At 38.8% G+C, this 20,820-nt stretch overlaps 6 protein-coding genes across 8 annotated transcripts; 2 read left to right on the forward strand and 4 right to left on the reverse strand.

Moving 5' to 3' along the window:
• Positions 1–271: 271 nt before the first annotated feature.
• Positions 272–1,209, reverse strand: LOC126618307 (protein HEAT INTOLERANT 4-like). The gene is made up of 2 exons (XM_050286348.1): positions 1,123–1,209; positions 272–994 (listed from the first exon to the last, which is right to left on the reverse strand). Exons 1-2 carry the CDS (start codon positions 1,207–1,209, stop codon positions 272–274), a joined length of 810 nt encoding a protein of 269 aa, XP_050142305.1.
• A 772-nt stretch (positions 1,210–1,981) lies between these two features.
• On the reverse strand, positions 1,982–2,728 carry LOC126617677 (uncharacterized). The gene has a single exon (XM_050285726.1). It carries the CDS (start codon positions 2,726–2,728, stop codon positions 2,168–2,170), a length of 561 nt encoding a protein of 186 aa, XP_050141683.1. The 3' UTR covers positions 1,982–2,167.
• Positions 2,729–3,094: 366 nt separating this feature from the next.
• On the forward strand, positions 3,095–5,352 carry LOC126618308 (protein HEAT INTOLERANT 4-like). The gene is made up of 3 exons (XM_050286349.1): positions 3,095–3,175; positions 3,255–3,393; positions 4,217–5,352. The coding sequence occupies exons 1-3, from the start codon at positions 3,095–3,097 to the stop codon at positions 5,068–5,070; spliced, it is 1,074 nt and encodes a 357-aa protein (XP_050142306.1). The 3' UTR covers positions 5,071–5,352.
• Positions 5,353–5,395: 43 nt separating this feature from the next.
• LOC126619882 (40S ribosomal protein S24-1) lies at positions 5,396–7,573 on the reverse strand. The gene is made up of 5 exons (XM_050288301.1): positions 7,376–7,573; positions 6,873–6,914; positions 6,447–6,617; positions 5,748–5,834; positions 5,396–5,654 (listed from the first exon to the last, which is right to left on the reverse strand). The coding sequence occupies exons 1-5, from the start codon at positions 7,445–7,447 to the stop codon at positions 5,616–5,618; spliced, it is 411 nt and encodes a 136-aa protein (XP_050144258.1). The 5' UTR covers positions 7,448–7,573; the 3' UTR covers positions 5,396–5,615.
• A 1,868-nt stretch (positions 7,574–9,441) lies between these two features.
• On the forward strand, positions 9,442–13,207 carry LOC126620043 (uncharacterized). Its single transcript, XM_050288503.1, has 6 exons — positions 9,442–10,299; positions 10,978–11,080; positions 11,420–11,475; positions 12,029–12,193; positions 12,612–12,725; positions 12,813–13,207. The coding sequence occupies exons 1-6, from the start codon at positions 9,610–9,612 to the stop codon at positions 12,903–12,905; spliced, it is 1,221 nt and encodes a 406-aa protein (XP_050144460.1). The 5' UTR covers positions 9,442–9,609; the 3' UTR covers positions 12,906–13,207.
• Positions 13,208–17,146: 3,939 nt separating this feature from the next.
• LOC126619844 (probable serine/threonine-protein kinase WNK9) lies at positions 17,147–20,580 on the reverse strand. 3 transcript variants are annotated; one of them, XM_050288260.1, is made up of 7 exons: positions 20,248–20,580; positions 20,095–20,132; positions 19,717–19,944; positions 19,376–19,596; positions 19,034–19,191; positions 18,505–18,934; positions 17,147–18,412 (listed from the first exon to the last, which is right to left on the reverse strand). In XM_050288260.1, the coding sequence occupies exons 1-7, from the start codon at positions 20,320–20,322 to the stop codon at positions 17,325–17,327; spliced, it is 2,238 nt and encodes a 745-aa protein (XP_050144217.1). In that variant the 5' UTR covers positions 20,323–20,580; the 3' UTR covers positions 17,147–17,324. The 3 variants fall into 3 exon arrangements, with proteins under 3 accessions (XP_050144217.1, XP_050144216.1, XP_050144218.1); XM_050288259.1 differs by having other exon boundaries at positions 19,034–19,194; XM_050288261.1 differs by lacking the exons at positions 19,717–19,944; positions 20,095–20,132; positions 20,248–20,580 and having other exon boundaries at positions 19,034–19,217; positions 19,376–19,524.
• Positions 20,581–20,820: the final 240 nt, after the last annotated feature.

The raw sequence follows: 20,820 nt of genomic DNA on the forward strand, positions 1-20,820 counted from the left end.
AAAAAAAAACCTCATAATCTCAAACATTATCGCACCCAAGTCCCGAACTATTAGTATTACTGCACCCGACATTAACAGTTGATTGATGAGGGGTTTTTATTTAGTCCAGGTTTTGAAGCATTTGTTAACAATTGCTAGAGACAATTCAAAGTTCAAGCGCATAAATAAACTCTTATTTACTGGAATACTTTGCCACACGGACCAAATAATGATCATCATTGGTTACAATATTGTGCTAGTGCAATAATCAACCACTAATCAAACTGTGTGATCAAAAAACTTCATCGGCGTCGCGACAGTAGTTGTTGATTTTGGCGAGCTTCTTTTCAACCGGAGGAGTACGCGGCGTTTGTACGGGGTAGAACTTGTAAATCCTCATATTTTTCGCGAGTGCCAGTTCCCTGGCCATTTCCTCTCGCATTTTAGCAAATGCCGGTCTTCTTGCTTCCTTTTGTTCCTCCCTTGCATGCTCCGCCGCAGGTAGCTCCACCTCAAAATCTTGCTCATTCTCTTTCTCCACACTATTGTGATCGACTATGTATGGCACAGAGTATTGAATTTTCAAGTACCGGCCTCTTTCGAGGCGTTCCAAAGCTGCCTTTCTTTGCTTGCACCCCAAGTAATATATTTTCAGAGAATGTTTTGTCAATCTCTCGACTTGGGCATCTCTCTTGTCCATAGGAATGTACGGGATCCAGCCCATCTTCATCTCTTTCATCGGAATTATAGCTTCTTCGCAGCCTCCCGGCCTGCTTATATCAGTTATCTTGTAGGCTAGTTCTTGTGAAGGAGGGGAAAGCGATGAGATGGCCACCACGACAGGGATCGATTCGCATTTGTATGATGGAGGGCCTTCCACAATGTGAGGCTCGGTTGTGACAAAAACGTAGACGTTTTTCTTGTTGTTTTCGCCATGGATTTCATGATGCAATTTCCCCCCTTTGCGAATTCTCGTTCGAGATTGGAGAAATCCCAGTCGAATTTGCTGTAGAGTCTGTCCAATTCCCACCACGATGTCATTACTGGAAAGGCAGATTTCCACAAGTCTTTCAGGTTTCGGGGCTCCTCCTCCACCTCCAAGTGCTCGGGTTCGGGTTTAGGTTTTGGTTGGGACGTCTTGACCCGCTTTTGCAGTGGCCGAGTGAACTTCTTGTCCTCAAATTCCGGCATCTGGCTAGCCTTCCTCTTTGCACTTCCTCCTTTCTCCATTGCAGTAATAATAGTTGTATAAGAACAATTGAAGTTAAGAACTCAGAGCCACTGAGAGAAAGAGAGACAGAAAGTTTAACGATCTAGTTTATTTATAACGAGTTCAATTTTCCTCATTAAAGTTGGATTAATTCTAATTCCTTGTCAATATGGGAGACTTTTCCCTAATTAAAGTTGGTCAATGTTAAACTTGGTAATTAAGAAAGACTAGTTAACGAAAGTAAGTGATCTTCAAAACTGGTAAAAATACCTACTTGGATTAGGAAATCTCCATACTCCCACTGTGCTTCTCCCCGTAAACATATTCGAGTCTAGTTTGAAGAATACTGAAATTCTACATCGAAAAATTGACAAAATTAAATATAACTTATATTGAGTGGTTATACTTCTCATTACACTTAATTATTATGTGATAAAATCCCGAACGAACATTCGAAGAGAAGGGGATCTCTATCATGAGCTCCTTGGCAACACTACCCCGGTTCTTTATTCAATACTGAAATTATGTTAATCTTCTATGCTTTTAGATTTCATACTTGAGATGATTTTTTCCAAATCTTTTAATTTCATAAAAATAATTAATGACTTTGATCATTTTTATCCTATAGCTTTTGCCTAGTTTTGTCTTAATATAGCGACTTAGCCCCTAATTTGGTTTATGGACCTGACACCGCTATAGCGGCTCGATGATTTTATGGCGGATCAATGTGTTAAAGGGTCACTTGTAGGTCAAGAAAGCTCTAATATTATTGACGTACATGTACTATTCGAGAAAACAAAGCCAAAATTTCACATGTAATGAAGGAAGACTCGATTCTCTTCGTATTACAAAGACAATTCACAGATTGAGTAAACAAATTGGATGATTTTCGTTATACAATAATAATCAAACCGTTGCCTATTGAGCACGTACTTGAAACCCAAAAAGAGAACTAAGTTTCATACATTTTAGCTTAGCCTAATCATCCAAAACAATAATATCGCTTGGCTTGAATGTCGATTTATCTTTCGCAGAACTGTAATTCTTCATGATCTTACGATTTCTCACCTCGAGACAATTACGAACTTCACTTCTCAATTTCTTCATCGGCACGCTACCCTTTCTGGAAGAAACATTATTAATGCCACTCCCAGAGCTACTTCTTTCATTATTGCTTGACGATGAAGGAACTTGTATTTGAGCAGCTTCCAATATTTGATGCCCCTGACTCTTCAACCTGTCAGCTTCCAGTTTTGCCTCATACACGTCTACCCATCTGAACACGACATTCACTCTCTTAATCTTTTCGATCCTCGGATCAGCACCAAACTTCGCTTCACAGATTTTCTCCCACAGCTTATCTGTAACGGGACTCAGATCTCTTCCTCTCGTACTCTTCTCTATGGTCCACAACTGGTCGACGGTACAATGTGGTAGGATTCTCTCAAGAATATTGAAATCTACGTCGCTAACATCGCCCCCACGGTGGAGAATAAGATCAGCAACCGAAGACGGAGGAGCTGCTGCTTTCGCTTCCATATTAGCTACCTTCTCTCTCTCTCTCTCTCTCTCTCTTACTTTTTTGACGGCGGAGTTGAAGAGTTAGGACAAATGAATGACTTACGTTCAATTCGCTTTTTATTGGTTTCCTTTTCCATTTCCTATTTGGAATAGGAATCCTGGTAAAAGGTGGATTTGTGTTTAACTTGTATGTGTTCTTTTCTTGACGCATACGTAACCAAAAAATTGTCATAACTTCATAAGTGGACTGCACATTTGATCGAAATGCCATTTTTAAGTGAAAATATAGAAGGATTTGGCGAGATTAGCTTTTTGTCAATAGTTGTGTACGAGAAAACTGTTGAATTAGTGGCCAAGTGGCCAAAAAGGTGCATATAATAAAAAATGAAGGACATAATGATGTGGGAACATCATTATGAGGAGACAAATAATTATGTTTCCTTTTACTTTGTTGAGTTTTCAAAGGTAGAAAATTCAGCTTTTGTCCCCCCACTTGTTGCCTTTGGAAATGAGAGAAACCGAAGGAGAGTTGTAAAAGGTGCAGAAATTAGAGAGCATTTTTCTGATAGTAGTTGTAGAGAGGTGTGCACCAGAAAAACAGAGAAGAAAAATAGAAGTGCAGCAGCCCCATTTTGAAGAGAAGAAGAAGGTGCTCTTCTTTTGGTTAGTAATCATCTACCAAGGTAGTTGTTGTTGTAACAGCTTTGAGCTTTGTATAAAGAGGAAATTATTCATTATATTTCTCTCTATATGTTTCTTTAGTGTGTGAGAGCTACTGGTTGTATTGGGGTTTTGGGTTGTGAGATTGCCAACACTTTGTAAACTCCCATTTGGTTGATGACAACAGAACCTCCTGGCTGCTTCTTCTTTTGTCGCTTGACGATGAAGGAACCTCTGCCTCTGTGCAGACAATAACTCGTCGGCTCTGTTTTCGAACCGCTGCCCTTTGATATCGACTCTTCAACCTCTCAGCCGCCTTGTTTTCTTTCTTGTTCACCTCCTCCGCTTTCTCGAGAAGAATGGAATCTACTTCGCTAACGTCCCCACCAAGGCAGCGCATCAAATCAACCACCAAAGACTGAGGAGCAGTTGCTGCCTTTTCCTATTGGTGTTGAGAGTTGTCGCACATTGGCGAGGGACAAGGTTTATTATGTGCTTATATGATCTTGGGTTACTTTCTATATTACCAATTGGTTTGGGAAGTAGTAATCCTGGTAGGGTAAATAATCTGGTTGCCTTTTCCAGTTGGGGTAAAAGGGATCTCCAAGATTGACTAATAATCCTAGTTTGCTTACGAAACTCACACGTCAAAATTTTATGAGTACCGAGAACACAAGTCACGTGGTCTCATACATCTTGTCTTATAAATGTATCATGTACTTGAACAACTAGCTATTGATTTCTTCAATCTCTGTTTTATTTTTACTCTCTCTCTCTCTCTGAAAATCTTGAGTATTTTTCTTCTCGCTAGACTATTACTAACAAAGTAAGTTGCAATGGTTGAAGAAGGAGCAAAGAGGAAGGCAAGCCGGAAACCTGCAGACAGCAGCAAACCTACTCGGCCATTGCAAAAGCGGCTGAAAGCTTCCGAACCCAAATCCAAACCGGAACCCGAGCACTTGGTGGAGGATCCCCGAAAACTGAAAGACCTGTGGAAGGCTGCGTTTCCTGTCGGAAAAGGCTGGCACAGGATGGACTCGGTGGACAAAGAGTTCAAGTGGGATTTCCTTAATCTCAAACGAGCATTCGAAGAGAATGGAAGGCTCAATCATGAGGTCATTGGTAACGATGGCAACGTATATCTGTTCGGCACAACTGAATGTCATTTGCAGAGGAAGGATGAAGTTGTAGTCCCTGTTTTGGTGGCTGTTGTATCGCCATACCCGCCTTCGGATGAGCTGACGATTAAGCCAGTCGACGGAGCAGAAGTTAGGTTTACAATGAAAGAATTGAACATGGATTGGATTCCATGCATTCCTCTGTACAAGAGAGATTCAGACACCCAAGTGATAAAGTACCCGCAAGTATTTGTCTTGGGTTGCACGGAGAGGAGAAGCGATGCTTTGAAGTGCACGAAGGATGAAAGTTTCGTGAAACTTCAGTACTTCTTTCCGTGTTTGGATGATCACAAGGAGGAAGAAGATGACTGTCGGGCACGAGGAGAGGTGGATGAAGTTGCCAAGTTCATCATAGAGGAGACGATAGAAGGAGATGATGAGTTGCCTCCGATCGTAAAAGCTGGCTTGAAGGAGTATGTGGAGGACAAGCTATTTGAAGCAAAGAGAAAGGGCCGAGAGAACAAAAATAGTAGCAGTAGTGTTTTTTCTTTTGTTCAAGCGAATAGTAGACGGGAGAGTTGAACAAAGGAGCTCGGACAAAGGGCCAAACACCCTTAGGCGCTTGAGCCGAGAAGGGGGTTTCGGAAGTAGGAGGGTTTACAAGTTCTACCCCCTGTGCAAACACCGGAAACTCCTGACATTTCAAGAGCTAAATATCGATTCATCAAGTATTACGGCAAGGCTCATGAGTTTTATAGAGCAGGATGCCAAATCCTAAACACAGTTTAATTTTCGTGTTTAAGTTTAATCAGTTGTTCACCGGCCCAACAAGACCGAAATTTTAATCAACAAGCTTTTTAACCACGATTAGATTATCGCTCGTTAGATGATTAAGGACACTTCGAGATCACAAATAATATGAATCTGTTGCTACTTAATATAATAAATCTGTCCTCATCAGAATACTGAAATTTTGGAAGGAAAAGAAAAACTAAATAGTAGATGGAACTCTAAAAATCCACTGACAGCAGAATCTTCATTTTAAACGCATCCTAACGGCAAAATATGTTTAAGAAAAGCCCAGTGCTGATATGAGCAACAGAAACTAGAACCGAAATCACCAACGCTCATTTCTTCTTTGACTTAGCAGCATCTGATGCCTTGGTCTGCACGAAAAAATGAACAAAACCGTTGTAAGAAGCAAGGTAATGAAGTCAAACTAGAATCACGGAAGAAAATAACACAAGTGACTTTCTTACCTTCTTTACTCCTCGGATCTTCTTGGCTCTGTTCTTTCTCTCCTTCAACTGCTTCCTTGACTTCTCTACCTTGGTATCAAGTCCGTTCTGCAATATAAAACAGTAATCTTTTTAGTGGCATGAACTCATAGAAGCAGAACTGATAAGCAAAATTACTATATGCTGAAAACGTAAACGTGAAACCAATAATGAAAATGGAAAGAAAATGTTTGGGTTAACATGACTATACTAGTGCTCCCACCTTTAGTTTATCAATACAGGTGACTTAAGTATCCACTCATTCTCAACTACTAGTGCACGCCAGAAAAGAAAAGATACTAACAAACACATAGGACTAACTCAGATTCTGATGGCATTAACCAATCATCAAACAATGATGTGAAATAAAAAAACCTTGACTTGTTCATGGAAAATGAATATAGAAATTGAGAATATTTTGAATCGTCGTATGATGAGAAGAGCTAACAAAAAATACCTCTTAGAAGATACATTGATTAATACAACCAATAAACAATCAACAGCTCTACGATTCTTACTAACTTAGATTAACTCAATGTGCACTAGGAGTCACCTGGGTGTTGATCAAATCAAATCACTTCAACATAGCTATCTACATTTCTAGCGGTGGCAATGTCCTATGGTTTAGGTAGCCAAAATGAAATTAGAATATATGAACTTATCAATCAACTCTGGACTTACCCTGATCAACCTGTACTTGGGCTCGTACTTCTTTGCATTTTCAACAGAGTCATAAATCAATCCAAATCCAGTAGATTTGCCACCACCAAAGTGAGTCCTGAACTTGAACACAAAGATTGCGTTCGGGTCCTTGACCTCATAGAGCCTCGCAAGCTTCTCCTTCAGCTCAGCCTTCACAAAACAATTAAGCCAAATTCAATCGATGAGTAAGTACATACCTCAGAATTGCTCAGATGGAAACAGTTAAATAACTTCTATTGTACAAAGTTCTTAGTTCTAACATAACCGTATCGATTAAAGTAAACAAACTAATGACAAGTTAAGCCATAAACACAGTCGATCAGACACAACTGAATGCAAGTACGTAAGAGCTGAAAACTGAAAGAAAGCTAAAAACAAAAAAAACAAAAAAAACAACAACAATACCTTTGAAACATTTGGCCTTCCTGGATGAAGAACATCGATGACCTACATGGAACAAAAGCAAAAATTGAATTATGATTAACCCCATAAGAGAAGATAAATAACGGAAAGTTGACAACACAAAATTCTAACAAATCATTTAAACCTCTTATTTTTCCCTAAACCCCTACAATCCAACTTACAAAAAAAAAAAAACCCCCAGTTGGATGAGTAGGAAGTACATAAAAAAAAAAACCCTAAATCCAGATCAAAGCATGCAACTTTACGGAGAAAAATCACAAAAAAATAATGGTAGCCAAATCATAATTAAAAACCCAGTTGGGTGAATAACAGCTTCATAAGAAAAATCACATATCCAGATTAAAGTACGCAACTTTACAAAGAAAATTAACAAAATTAAAGAAATAAAACAGCTCAACCCACTAACAAATACACACACAAGATCCAAAACCCAAAACCCAATTAAATGCTAGATGCAAGAAGGAAGAAATGATGGAGGAACTCACGAATTGCTTGCGAGAGAGAAGGCGGTTGGTCATGAACTTCCTGGTTCGGATGGTGACTGCCTTGTCCGCCATGGTTGGTTTTGATTAGACCGGAAGATACCTAACCAGAGGGCAATGAGGCGGAAAATGGAGTAGTCGCAGCAGCTACGGCAGAGGGAGTTGAGAGAGTTGGAAGAGTTTAGCTTTTATTGGATTAGGGTTTCGAAGGATGGAGACAGTCGATACTCGGTCGGTTTGGGCCGAGCTACGTTTAACTCTCTTTTTTTTTGTAGGCCAGGCCCAAAGGCTGTAAATAATTCGGGTCGGACTTGGACACCGAGTCGTGATTCGGGCAGAACAAGAAGTCGGTCCACGATTCAACTAGGAGTAGGGGTGGGTTCGGTACGGTTACCGTACCAAAACCCTCGTACCAATTACCGTACCAAACTTTCGGTTTGGTAAAATCTATTACCATTACCATACCAAACTTTCGGTATACCAAAGTTCGGTACTGCCAAATGTTCGGTTGACATGGTATGGCAATAGTAATTGCCACTTTATTTTAAGACAAAATTTATTTTTGCTTTGTTCAACATTTCATATTTTGTGCCTCTGCAATAAAACAAAGATATATAAACCAAATGCATAGACGGAAGAAAATTCTCATAACAAGTGCCCAAATAGATTTCAGATTTCCACCTTCAAATGGATTTACAGCCGTATGAAATGTTGATGAATTACTTGAAAATTATAAGCTTGAAACAAAAAATGGAAACATAAAGCAGTACTATAGGTCTACTTCCTCACCTTAGCAGTACCAGTTGATTATTCAACAGAAGCATAAAGCACCACTATGGCACTACAACAAGACTCACTTCTTTAACTTAAACCTCACCTTAGTTGCTGATATCTCATAAATTGTACCTAAATTCATCTATTATTCATCATTCACAATTCACACACACAATAATTCAAATGATGCATCAAGATTCATAATGAAAATTAAGCTTACAATCCAAATAGAAGTTACAAATCAAAACAAATAGAAGTTAACAATCCAAATAGAAGTTAAAGTTTCAAACTAAATGAAAATTGAAACTAAACTTCAAAGGGTAAAATTCATTGATCAATTCTTCAAGTTTAAGATGTCGAAACTTTTGGAGGAGACATTGAACTTCTAGAATATTATAAATATGTATTATAATTTATAAATATGTGTTATATTATATATTATATTATATTATCGGTACGGTACGGTAATATCGTGGTAATGGTATCCATTACCAATACCGTACCACGAACTTTCGGTACGGTACAATACCATACCATTACCGTTGGCACAAAAAATTTGGCACAAAATCGGTATGGCACGGTTGGTAATTCGGTTGGCATGGCAATTTGGCAAAAAAATCCACCCCTAACTAGGAGTGCAACTCGGAGGGGTTAAACAAACTAAAAGTCCACCGAACATAACCCATTCTTATACTTATGGTTCCGCATCGAATTTTATCGAGTGTCCGAATAAGGTTTATTTTTAGCTACATTCCTTAGAATTTTATTTTGATCTCACTTTACTCATGTAGCTCAAATATCAACATTTTACTCTCTGAAATTCAAAATTCATTTTACTTTAACTTATGAACTCTCTCTTCTTCCTAAAACTTATAAGTCATCTCCTAAAACAAATATGGGACCCAACACCCAATAAGATTATGTCACATGCGCAATAAATTTGATTATAAAGCTCTACTCTGCGTTGGCATTCAACAATAATAAAATATGAAATTTAAAAGAAAATGAAGAGATGGAAATGATTAGCCTGGGTACCCAAATCAAACTTATACAAGAAATTAACAAATCTGGCAATGTGGAGCAAATTTGAGTGTTATAGATACGACTTTCAAGTTTCAGGAGAGGTAAAATGAGATTAAAATAGAGTTTTAAGGGACAAAGCAAAGCAAAGCAAACTTTGAATTTTAAAGAATAAAATGACAATTTTTAAGTTACAGAGAGTAAAAATCAAATTTTAAGGTTGGAGCTAAAAATAAGTCAAACATTTAACGTGGAAAATCTATTATCTTCATGGGTTCATCCATGAGAAAAAGACACGGACGAAGAAAATGAGGCTGAGATTGAACGAATCAAAGAGGCCAGCTGATATCTCCTCCTCCAAAATTCCGTTTCTCAAAACAAAAACCAGTCCACGCTTTTGATTTCTGAATTCCAAAAACACTCGTCTCGAAAACAGTTTTCAAATGGCGGCAGCAGCTTCGTTGCTCCAACCCAACCCATTGAAGTGGAAGCAGCACAATCTACTCCCCCGTCTCCGCCCCCTCCCCACAAACCCAATCAAATTCAAAAACTTCAATTTCCAAATCCAAAAAATCCCCTGCAAATTCAAAGTTCAATGCTTTAAGCAGTTATCCGACTCAAAATCCCAGTCCCTTGTCGTCGAAGAAAACCCAGCACAACCAGCTACAAACCCAGCAAACCCAATTGGGATTATCGCCGGAAAGCTGTTGGAAGCTATGAAGGCGTTGAGAAAGCCGGCAATGGTCGCCGTGTTGTTGGGTCTGCTGCTGATGTCCGACCCCAATTCGGCATTGGCCGCCACGGGCGGTCGGGTCGGGGGAAGCTCGTTTTCTTCGCGCTCGTCGTCTTCCTCTTCGTCCTCGAGGAGTTACTCGGTGCCGAGGACTCCGGGCTCAAGGCCCGGTTTTTCGTACTCCGCGCCGTACTACGCGCCTTCGCCTTTCGGGTTCGGTGGCGGGGGTGGTGGATTTTACGTGGGGCCGGCATTTGGGTTCGGAGTTGGAGCCGGGTCGAGCTTCTTCCTGATCTTGACGGGTTTTGCGGCGTTTGTTTTGGTTTCCGGGTTCCTTTCGGATCGGTCTGAGGGAAGTGTGCTTACTGCTACTGAGAAAACAAGCGTTCTCAAGCTTCAGGTTTGATTGAATGCTTGTAATTTTCACTCTGCAGACATATCTGTATGTAGATATGTATGTATCTGTATGGATATTATCATGCTGCTGCCATGCAATTTGAAATCCTCTGTTAAATTAGAGATCTTTATACATATGACCCAATGGATTGTTAGGTTGGAAATTTGTTCGTTTATTAAGTTCAATGACTTGTTTGCCCTTCATTGCATTCAATTTGGATATGCATGGTTTGGCTGTAGAACTAGGATTTTTGTGCCGAAGTGGCAAACTGTGGGGATTTTCGCCTTATTTGATCGGCACATGTTAAAGGATGGGCTGATTGTTCTATAAGTAGAAAAACTAGGGGATCAAGAAATGATATGGTTGTAAGTAAGCATACTCTAGGATGGATGTTTTAAGATAACTGAGTATTTGGGGTTTGGAGAAAAGCATCTGAAGCTACTCCCTGGAAAGTGCGCCGGTATTTGTAAAACATAGCAACATCGACTGGCTTTAACCTTCAAACGAGGATAAGAGTAGGGGATCATACATACAATTTGGAATTTTGATATTTAGTGCTGTAATTTCACTTTATAGCCTAATTTTTGGAAATGTGATATGCACTTTATAGACTCTTTTGTTGGATGGCAACGAACATTTTGTTCTCTATTGTTTCACTATCAATTTTTCTCCTTCTCTAAGGTTGGTTTGTTGGGCATGGGACGAACTCTCCAAAGGGATCTTAATCGGATTGCTGAAACTGCAGATACTTCTACCCCTGATGGTTTGGGCTATGTTTTGACAGGTGAACCTATATATATTATTATTCACGCACACCTGCATAATACAAACGAGCTCTTAGGATTGGGTTTTCAGTTAAACGAGCTCTTAAGAGGTCGCACTTGGTGCGATGGCAAGTGCCTTCGCCCATGAGCGGTAGGTCTCGGGTTCGAGACTTGGGAGCAGCCTCTCCATAAATGGGGGTAAGGCTAGCCGACATTCACCTCTCCCAGACCCTGCGTAAAGCGGGAGCCTTGTGCACTGGGTATGACCTTTGACCATACCCAGAATGTTGAGTTACTATTTTGTATTCTTGATTTCTTTTCCTTCCGGGATTCTGATGCAAATTTCACTAAAATTGCAGAGACAACACTAGCTTTGCTACGACATCCTGATTATTGCATCTCCGGTCATTCATCTGTAAGTTCAATATCATCTGTTGGCGTACTTGGTTGATATCTGGTGCATCATTGTTGTTGCCTACCATTGTTAGAGAAGGTGGAAACCCATAGGAAGAGATAATGATAAATCAAAGGAATTCATCTCTCTCTTACGACATTTGGCACTATAAAGTATGAGATAGCATATTGTAGTGGCAGCTACTTGTCAAGTAATTTAAACAGCTTAGGCTAAACTTTTAAAGATTAAAACTAATGCACTTTGATGTCTCGTGCACACATGCAAAGCTTTCTTACAAATTACGAGAGTAGGCGTGAACTATGCTGATGAAAACATAGATAATAGTGTCATGGCGGTGCCTATATTATACTCCTTAAATTTATTGTTAACCAGAAAAAGTGAAGAGGAAATCAAAACCGTTGGTCTGGTGGAATAATGTCTGAAGCACGATCTGGATTGGAGTTTTTCTTATAATTGTTAAGTTATGGATGCATGGAGGAAAACAGAAAGTATAACTTTATATAGACATGAGGAATGTGAAGGACATGGATTATAACTTTTGTCATGCTTGTAGGTTGCTCTAAAGCGAGGCATAGAGGATGCAGAGAAACGCTTTAATCAGCTTTCTATCGAAGAGAGGGGTAAATTTGACGAAGAGACACTTGTCAATGTGAACAACATAAGAAAGCAAAGCTCAACGAGCCGGAGTGCTAATGGATTCCGCAACGAATATATAGTGGTAAGGACGAACCTGTGTTGTTTATTTACTAGTTAAGCCCTGAACATTCTATTAAAATCAGTATTTCCAAATCTAAGCATTGTTATGGAGGCCCTGCTGGCCTGTCATGGAAGTATTTGTGAATATGAACGTTTGGGATGATGAATGTTTCTTGACCTCGTCTTTGGTCTGCAAAAATCTATTTTGTTTTCTTTTTATTTTGGTGTTGTTGATGACTTATACTGTTTTAAATGTAAAAAGTGACTACTATGCTTATATCATACATCTGAGATTATATACCATACAAATATAAAAATTCTCTCCTCTAGTGTTTGAGGAAATAACATAAAATTTCATAAGTGAGTTGAATAGTTTCGGGATTGTTTTAGGGAACAGAATTGTTAATATCTGACCTGTTTTCTGTCTGAATTTCAATCAGATAACAATATTGGTGGCTGCTGAAGGAGTGCATAAGTTGCCTGCCATCAATGGCAGTGGTGACTTGAAGGAAGCATTGCAAAAGCTTGGATCCATTCCCTCGAACAAAATAATGGTAACAATACTTTCATTGAACTCGTAAATTTTTTCTGCTAAATCGGAGCTGAGCTGATACATATACATCTTGTTCTTTTTCTTGCAGGCAGTAGAGGTCTTGTGGACTCCTCAGAATGAAACTGACACTCTGTCCGAGCGGGAACTACTTGAAGACTACCCGCTTTTGAGGCCTTTATGAGAGGACATTCGGGCAACCCTGCACTATCCTGCAAGAGGTACAACTGAACTGCATATTGAGTCATTGATGAAGGGCCATTTCATTGGGGGATATCCGCGATGTACAGAAATTATACATGTCTAAGAGTGTCTTTTTGTGTACTTTTATACTGAGGTTTCTATATTTAGAATAGAGTTTCGTCGTGTTAATTACAATCATTTTCGTAATAGAGGTGTACTTTGGTAAATGTAATGTAACAAAAGCTAGAATTTGACTACATACCTTCCCAAGATATAGTATATAGTTCATGTTTGTTGTAGTAATGAAGACTAGTAAGCTTTTAATTGCAACAAAAGCTACAATACCTTCTATGTATGAGCTTGTAAAGTTGTATTGCTAAGGTTGCTAATGGTTTGGTTCGGTTAGCGGTTATCTAGTAAGCGAGAACTTTCATGCACATGCGATCCGATTGTGGATGTATCCTAAGTTAATCACACTGCTAATGTAGAAAGTTAATACACATTGCAACGCATGATTCACTTGGAATAGTGCCACAATGATGTTCCAGGAGTAGGTAAGTAACTTTTGTCACATTGGCAGTGTGTAATTCACTTGGCATACCACCATAATGGCATTTCAGGCGTTGGAAAGTTTCTCTCCCATTCAAGAGTAGAACTTTCATGCAATTCTGATGTCTTAAGCCAATCACACACTGCCAATGTGGGAAAGTCAAAACACATTGCATTGCTTGATTCGCTTGAGATATCACCACAATGGCATACCTAGCGTTGGTAAGTTTCTCCTGATTAGGTGTATGAAAAGGACATGTCAAGGGTTGGGAGAAGCTTTAGGATTAGTTTCTTCCATCACATATTGTGGAGTTTGCCTAACATTCCCTACCATTTTGGGAAGTGGGAACTGCATCCCAATGGCACTTTTCTCAAGGCTTCTTTTTACATCTTTCGGCTGTAGGTTGGATCTTGGATAGGGATGGGGGGTTGCAGCCGCAAAGTTTAAGATTCTATAAGCTGAGGTGATGGGATGAATTGACACTACACGTTGAACTAGCTACCCTTTGTATCTGTGGATTGCCTTGGGTTGAACCCGACTGGTCCAACTTCAATAATTCTCTTACACGAATCATGTTTTCATGATGGTGTCTTGTGCCAACCTATGAAGTGGAGGTCATTTTCTGAATCCACCACAAGAAGGTTGTGTTTTTAGTTAGGACTTTCACGTTTCAATTTCTATTCATACTCAAACGCCATAACTTGTAGTAGGAGGTCCTAAACTCAAATGAATCTGACTTATATAATGGGATTTAATCATCACGGGTGGTTTAGTGGTTGAGAATTAATTTTAGGCCCGTATGCCACAACATGTCATAGGTTCGATTCTTAGCGCTGATGAATTGCACGATGGTGGCCATAGATGTTGAAATAACTCTGTAAGTCTTTCCAGCCCTCAAAAGGGTGGAGTGTCAAGCCACCAGCTTGTCCCTTTATATTTATATATATATAATGGGGTTGCACTTGCATGGGGTCAACCAGTACTTAAACACAAAGGAGTAAAAATCTGTAAGCGTTCCTCGAACAGTCCACTTGACAATCTACTGGTTTGATCATCGCTGCATCACTCTTTACCGAACGTTGGTTTCATCCGGTGTAAGAGATTCAAGTATTCAAAAGAGAACATTGTTTACGCTGGATCACTTTTAAAGATTCAATTTCTATCATAATATTGTCATTGACTGATTGATTGTTTGGAATGGTCGTGTGCATGTGGCTATCGTTGTCTAGGCTAGCATCAAGCACATGAACCGTATCTGACCAGACACTTGATTTGGTTTATTCCTTTATTTGGAGTCCAATTATCAAAAAGTTGATCAGACATTTTGTCATCATCATCTGCTTTTATTAAGCTGTTTGATTAATACAATCTAAACCGTCCGATCTTTTAAGGCATACCCAAACTGCTTTTTTCTTCTTCTTGATTTGATATAAAAAAATGCTATAAAGAGTTGTTGGCAAGGTTCTAAAAAACGTTAGATAATAATTAGAGAGTGAGCTGGAGTCCAGTGACGGCTAGGCGGAGTTTTAGGCGGACTAGGTAAATTTAAGTAAATATATTTATATAGTATAAATAAGTGTCTAGCTGCCTAGGTGTTAGGCCCCAACTTAGCACTTGACTAGCGCTTAGCACCTTTTAGATGACAGTAGTAGAACACGTTGAAAATATAGGGAACAAACACATGATAAGGGTACATCCAAGTATTCTACAAATCTCTCACAATTTATTTAACAAAAATAAAGTGCAAAAATGAAAGTTACCGAGTTTTCGTCCAAGTGAGAGTCTCGACTTAGGGGGGTCTAAGCAGGTAAGGTGGACGTCTAAGGAGGTCTAGGCGTCATTTCTTAATTTTCAAACGTCTAAGGATTAATTGGACGATGGTCAGCCGCTTAGCGTCTAGGCGGGGCCTAGACTAGAACAATGGTTGGTGGTTTCGCCATGACAGTTCATTGTTTTGGAGCTGGAAATATTCACATAGGCATTTCAGTCAAAAGCATTTTAGCTTCACATGTCATGTGATTCACCAGTATCAGGAATCGAACGCAGAACGTGTTGTGTGAAATACAGGGCTGAAATTCGTTCTCAACCACTGAGCCACCCCTTGGTGATTTATGCAGTTGATGATTATGCTCTTTTTTTAATGATTTAAAATCACCAACTCTCAAACGGTACATTATATGATTTATAAAAAAATAATTTAAATTTTGATATCTAACATGCCTCGATTGATATACATCAAAGACTTCACGCATCTATATATCTTTCTAGATTTTCCATAAAGTAATGCAATGCTAAAACCATTTGAGTTGGTCTCAATTCAACACCCAACAAAGGCAGCAAATGCAATATAAACAATAAACGAAAAGACTAGTTGGCCTCCACTTTGCCACCCAGTTTTATAAACCCAAAAAGGAAAAAAAATATGGTCATACCTACTAATATGTCAATTACAATTTTAAACGTGTGAAAAAACCTTTATTTTATAGATTCTTCAATTGAATTTAAATCAAATTCTAATTCAAATTCAAATGCAAAGATTTTATCTTATCATATCACATTTAAATCTGTGATATTTAAGAATTACTGTCATACTATTTCTTTATATGCGTCAAATTGTGATGTACAAAAATGAGAAACAACAAATAAGTACATAAGGGGCTAGGTAAATGACGTGCTCTATGACTTTATTTTTTATTATCTATATCTAAAATCGAAATCGAATCAAATACCTCAACTTTCCTAGATCCATCAAATACCTGAATTTGTATTTTTGAAACCACCTCGTTTGGCATGGTTACGCATGAAAAATGGAGTTTGAATTTTTTTTTTTTTTTTTAATACACAAATATATTTTACACTAAGCGTAGCATTAGCATGATTTGGATTAAATCATAAAATCCAATTCACTATTCATAAAATTGAACTTAAGATATTTTATTTATAAGTTAAGAGCCGTACCAAATTTGGCATGTCAAACTAAAGCACTTTAACATAACATAAGACTGAGTAAAACTTTGGCACAAGATATGGTTTGGTGGTTTTGATATGTGATTCAGATTAGCTTTAGATGTCTTTTTCAAGGTAAGCTCACCCTTAGGGAAGTTAGTATGTGGACCAATGGATCATCCCATATTAAAGGGCCAATATACTTTAGGTGATAAAATATGGGCAACCAGATTGTGCAAGTTAAGTAGAAGAGCATGCATGGAGCATGGAGCATGATTTATTTGTTCTTGTGGGGGCCAAACAATTGAAAAAACCACTTCATAATTGACACATGTTGGAGGGGCCAGGCATGTCCTACAAGAAGCATTGCAAAAGATCCTGATAAAATCTCTCTTTGGCCAACTCAGCATTGACATGCCAATAATTCAATTCAGATTACTTTTCAATTTTCGATCATCTCAGTCAAAGTCCCTAACAAATGCATTAAGTTTGGCCACGATAACGCGTTTGCCTCTTGTATTCAAATTTTAGAATCAAAGACTCTTAGGTGCTGTATTTCTTTTGAGTGTCGTGAATTTTGACTTGAGATGATAATCTACTATCACCAATTATATGCAATTATTGAATAACGGGTCTGTTTCTCTCGTCATGGTTGTATACATCTAATGACACTAATCTCTCATAATACATGACTCCCATACAACCAATAGCTCTCTTGTAATAGTATGATGGAGTTGAACACAATCTTTATAGGCCTCAAAACTTGCATTTTTCCTCATATATATAATCGGAATTTTTAAACACATCATCCTAGTTTGTTGGAAAGCCACATCCCTTGATGAAGAAAGGAGTGGCCTGGCCTTGGTAACCATACATGATGCATGGAATTTGTGAAAAGAATACATGTTTTGTGCCTCTGCAAGTTTATAAATCAACAGCATCAACTGGGAGAGAAACTGTCCTGCGAAGAGAGTGAGGAAGCAGTGAGTCTGTGTACAAACTCTTGCCAGTGATCACATTCGCCGCATTGGGAGACTCCATTGCCTCGCAATTTCGGGCCCTTTGGGGTTCCGAATTGGGGCAGCTCTTTTCAAGATTAGCATGAAAATCTGGAGTTAAGTGTTGGTGATCATAAGCGCAAGATTTTGAAAGAACTATGTTGTTGATTCCTTGTATTGTGTTTGATACCAAAGATGATAAGAACCCGTTGTCTATTTTGTTTTCTTTACTTGCATTCGGCAAAGATGTTGAGATGATTCCTAATTGCTCATCTCGAAGCTCCCTCAGCTCCATCTGGTGCTTTGCTTTGAACCATCTCAAATCCTTCTGAATTCCATTCTCGTAACTGTCTGGGAGGTCATGGTACATTGGCGGGCTCATGCAAATAGAATGTAAACCTGATAAGTTTCTGATGGAATTTCTTTCTTTGGATGCCGTATTGTTTTCCACTTTAGAATCTTGCTCATCTTCAACTGTGACTAAGCAATCCATTTTCTCATATTCTTCATCAGAATGGATCTGTCCCGAGCCTACTAAACTAAGTTCACGACTTTCGTGTTGTTGCTGTCCCCAAATTTCTTGGTATTGAACGCAGTCTGATTGGCCCGATTCATTTGGTTCACCCTTTGTCACATGATGCTCAGACTCGTCAGCTTGGTACGTAATCTCCTCAAAACGACCGTGCATTGAAGGACAACCATGTTTACAACATTGAAGAGCTAGCAAGTCCTTAGCGCTAGGGTGGTTTGACAGATACTCCATCATGGAACCACTAGAGGTGTGATTGGAAACACAATTGTGACAAAAGCTTTGATTAGCAAACCGGGGTGTTTCCTCTAGTCCTGGTCCTGATTGCCAATCGGGCACCAACATGGAAATTTCCCCATCAATCATATTTGCTATTCTGGTTTCATCCTGATCGGTGATATCCAACTCTGCAACCATTTCAGTTGCCACACTCAATGCTGTATCGTTCTCAGTGTCAAATGGGAAATAAATGTTGCGTACACGACCTGCAAAGTATAGGATTTAAAGTGCTACATTTAGTGTCCACATATAGACAATCCATAAATAAACTCTGGAAAAAAGTAAAGACTGTGCCAACCTTCTTTATCTGTAATTCGAAGTCTCAAAAAGATGCCACCGTCTTCTCCTCTCTTCCCTTTAATACTAATGTCGACATCATCAGAATGATCATCCTCATGGTGCTCAAACAGTTCGATTCCAGTTGATTCTATATCAACAGTCCACTCATTTGGGGCATCATAATCATAATCATTCGAGTATCCATTACTAAAGGAACTGTTGCTTCGATGAAGCTCTAATAGAGGCTGCCTTGCAAGAGGACCCATGTCATCTAGGTGCCTACCATAATCTAGTGATCTCAAATCATATTCACATTCATCAATTTGGAGAAAACGGTCGTTTAAAAGCTCCCTCGCAGAGAGCCTCAACGACGCAGTTGCCAGACACTTCTCAACAAATTCTCGTACTTCTGGATCTTTAACTTTGTACAAAGCATCTGGTTTTTTACCCTATGAAATACGGAATGCGAAAGGAATCTTAGATGTCACATTTTTCGTAAAGATAGTAAAGAATTCCACTAGAGAGAAAGGGAAAGAGAATCCTCTTACAGAAACAACTTTCTTGTAGATCTGAGCAGGATGAGTGCATTCACTATACGGATATTCGAAAGTGACCATTTCCAGAACGCACATCCCAAATGAATAGATGTCAACTAGCTCATTATATGCCTCTTCATATACTTCAGGAGCCATGAACTCTGGTGTCCCTACTTCAATAAAATAAAAAAGAAATCTAAACACATATTAACCTTCTAGGTAAATAACTTTCCCTTGTTCCAATTAACTCCACAAATTACCAAACAAACAAAATTTGCATAGGGACATTCTTATTTGATTCAAAATATGACAAGTTATGAAGCAATTGTTATAGGATGGATCATTCGAAGTTACCAACGCAGTGAGCGGCGTGCGATTTCCTTAAGATTGCAGCTAAACCAAGGTCACCAATCTTCACTTCCCCTTGGTTTCCATTGATAAAGATGTTGTCACACTTAAGATCTCTATGGATCACAGGAGGGTCATGGCTATGGAGATACAGAAGCCCTCTCAAGATCTGCCTACACCAATTCTTCACTGCTCTAATGTTCACTCTCTTGTGCTTTAACCTATACCTATCAGTAATTAACAAAAAAAAAAAAAAAAAAAAACCACAAAAGATTCACAGAATTGGATTTAGTAAAGTAAGCAAAAAAAAAAATTAATTGTTAATTGAAAACTCAGAAAATACATACTGCTTAAGGGTCCCAGAGGTGAACATTTCAGTGACAAAATTGATGTTTCTGTTGGCAGTATCAACCCAGGAAGTGTAAAATTTCATGATGTTTCTGTGCTTCAATGTCTTGAGGAGGTGGATTTCACAGTAGAGCCTCTCAAGATCTTCAGGGCTTTGCAGGAAATCATAAAGCTTGACCTGGTTCCAAGCAACTTCTATCCCTTCATATTCATCAAATGCTCTGTAACTGCAACAAAAATATTAAAAAATAAAAAATAAAAACCCAGAAACAATCACTAAAAAAATCTGCGAAATTCCCAAAAAAAATTCAAAAATTTGAGAAAACTGAACTGGGTTTTAATGATTTTTGAAGAAAGTTAAGAGCTTGAAGTCTTACACTATCTTAGAAGCTCCTTTGCCAAGGATTTCATTGTACTGCAAACAAAAAAAAAAGGTTCATTCTTTAAGCAGAATTCACAGAAGAAAATGAGGACAGAGAGAGAGAAGAGGGGAGAGAGAGAGAGAAGAGAGGGGGGAGAGAGGTAATTACTCTGCCATATCTCCCAGTTGGATCAACTTCAACAAACTCACAGTAATCTGGTTCAAGATGTAAGAGACCATTCATTTCTGTATAACCAATCTCACTTTTTTGCACTTCTTCTTCTGAGTAGCTGCTGCTTCTTCCCCTTAATTGCTGGCAATTTCTTTGTTAATTCTGACACAAACACACAGAGAGGAGAGAGAGGAGAGAGAGAGGAGAGAAATGGAAAGAGGGAGAGAGAAAGGAAGAGGATTTATCATAAAATATTGGTTTCTAAACGCTTCATAGGCGAGTACGGAAATTAAAAGATCGAAGGAAAAAAAAACATGGATCGCTATTAATTTACACCAGCAATCATTATTTATATATTTGATATACAGCATTCTTCTTTTGTGATGGGAATACAGACAGAGCAAACCACCCAGTCCCACGACGGTACGTGACAAACTGCAAGTCTTAGTATTATAATAGGAGAGAGAAAAGGAGAGAGAGAAAGTGAGAGTCTTTCCATCGACTCCAAAGCTCTGTACTTTTTTCCGCAGTAGAACCGGATAAAGTAACATTTATGCACACCAAATTTCT

Source organism: Malus sylvestris, chromosome 4 (assembly GCF_916048215.2).
Source record: "Malus sylvestris chromosome 4, drMalSylv7.2, whole genome shotgun sequence".
In the NCBI taxonomy this organism is placed as follows: Eukaryota; Viridiplantae; Streptophyta; class Magnoliopsida; order Rosales; family Rosaceae; genus Malus; species Malus sylvestris.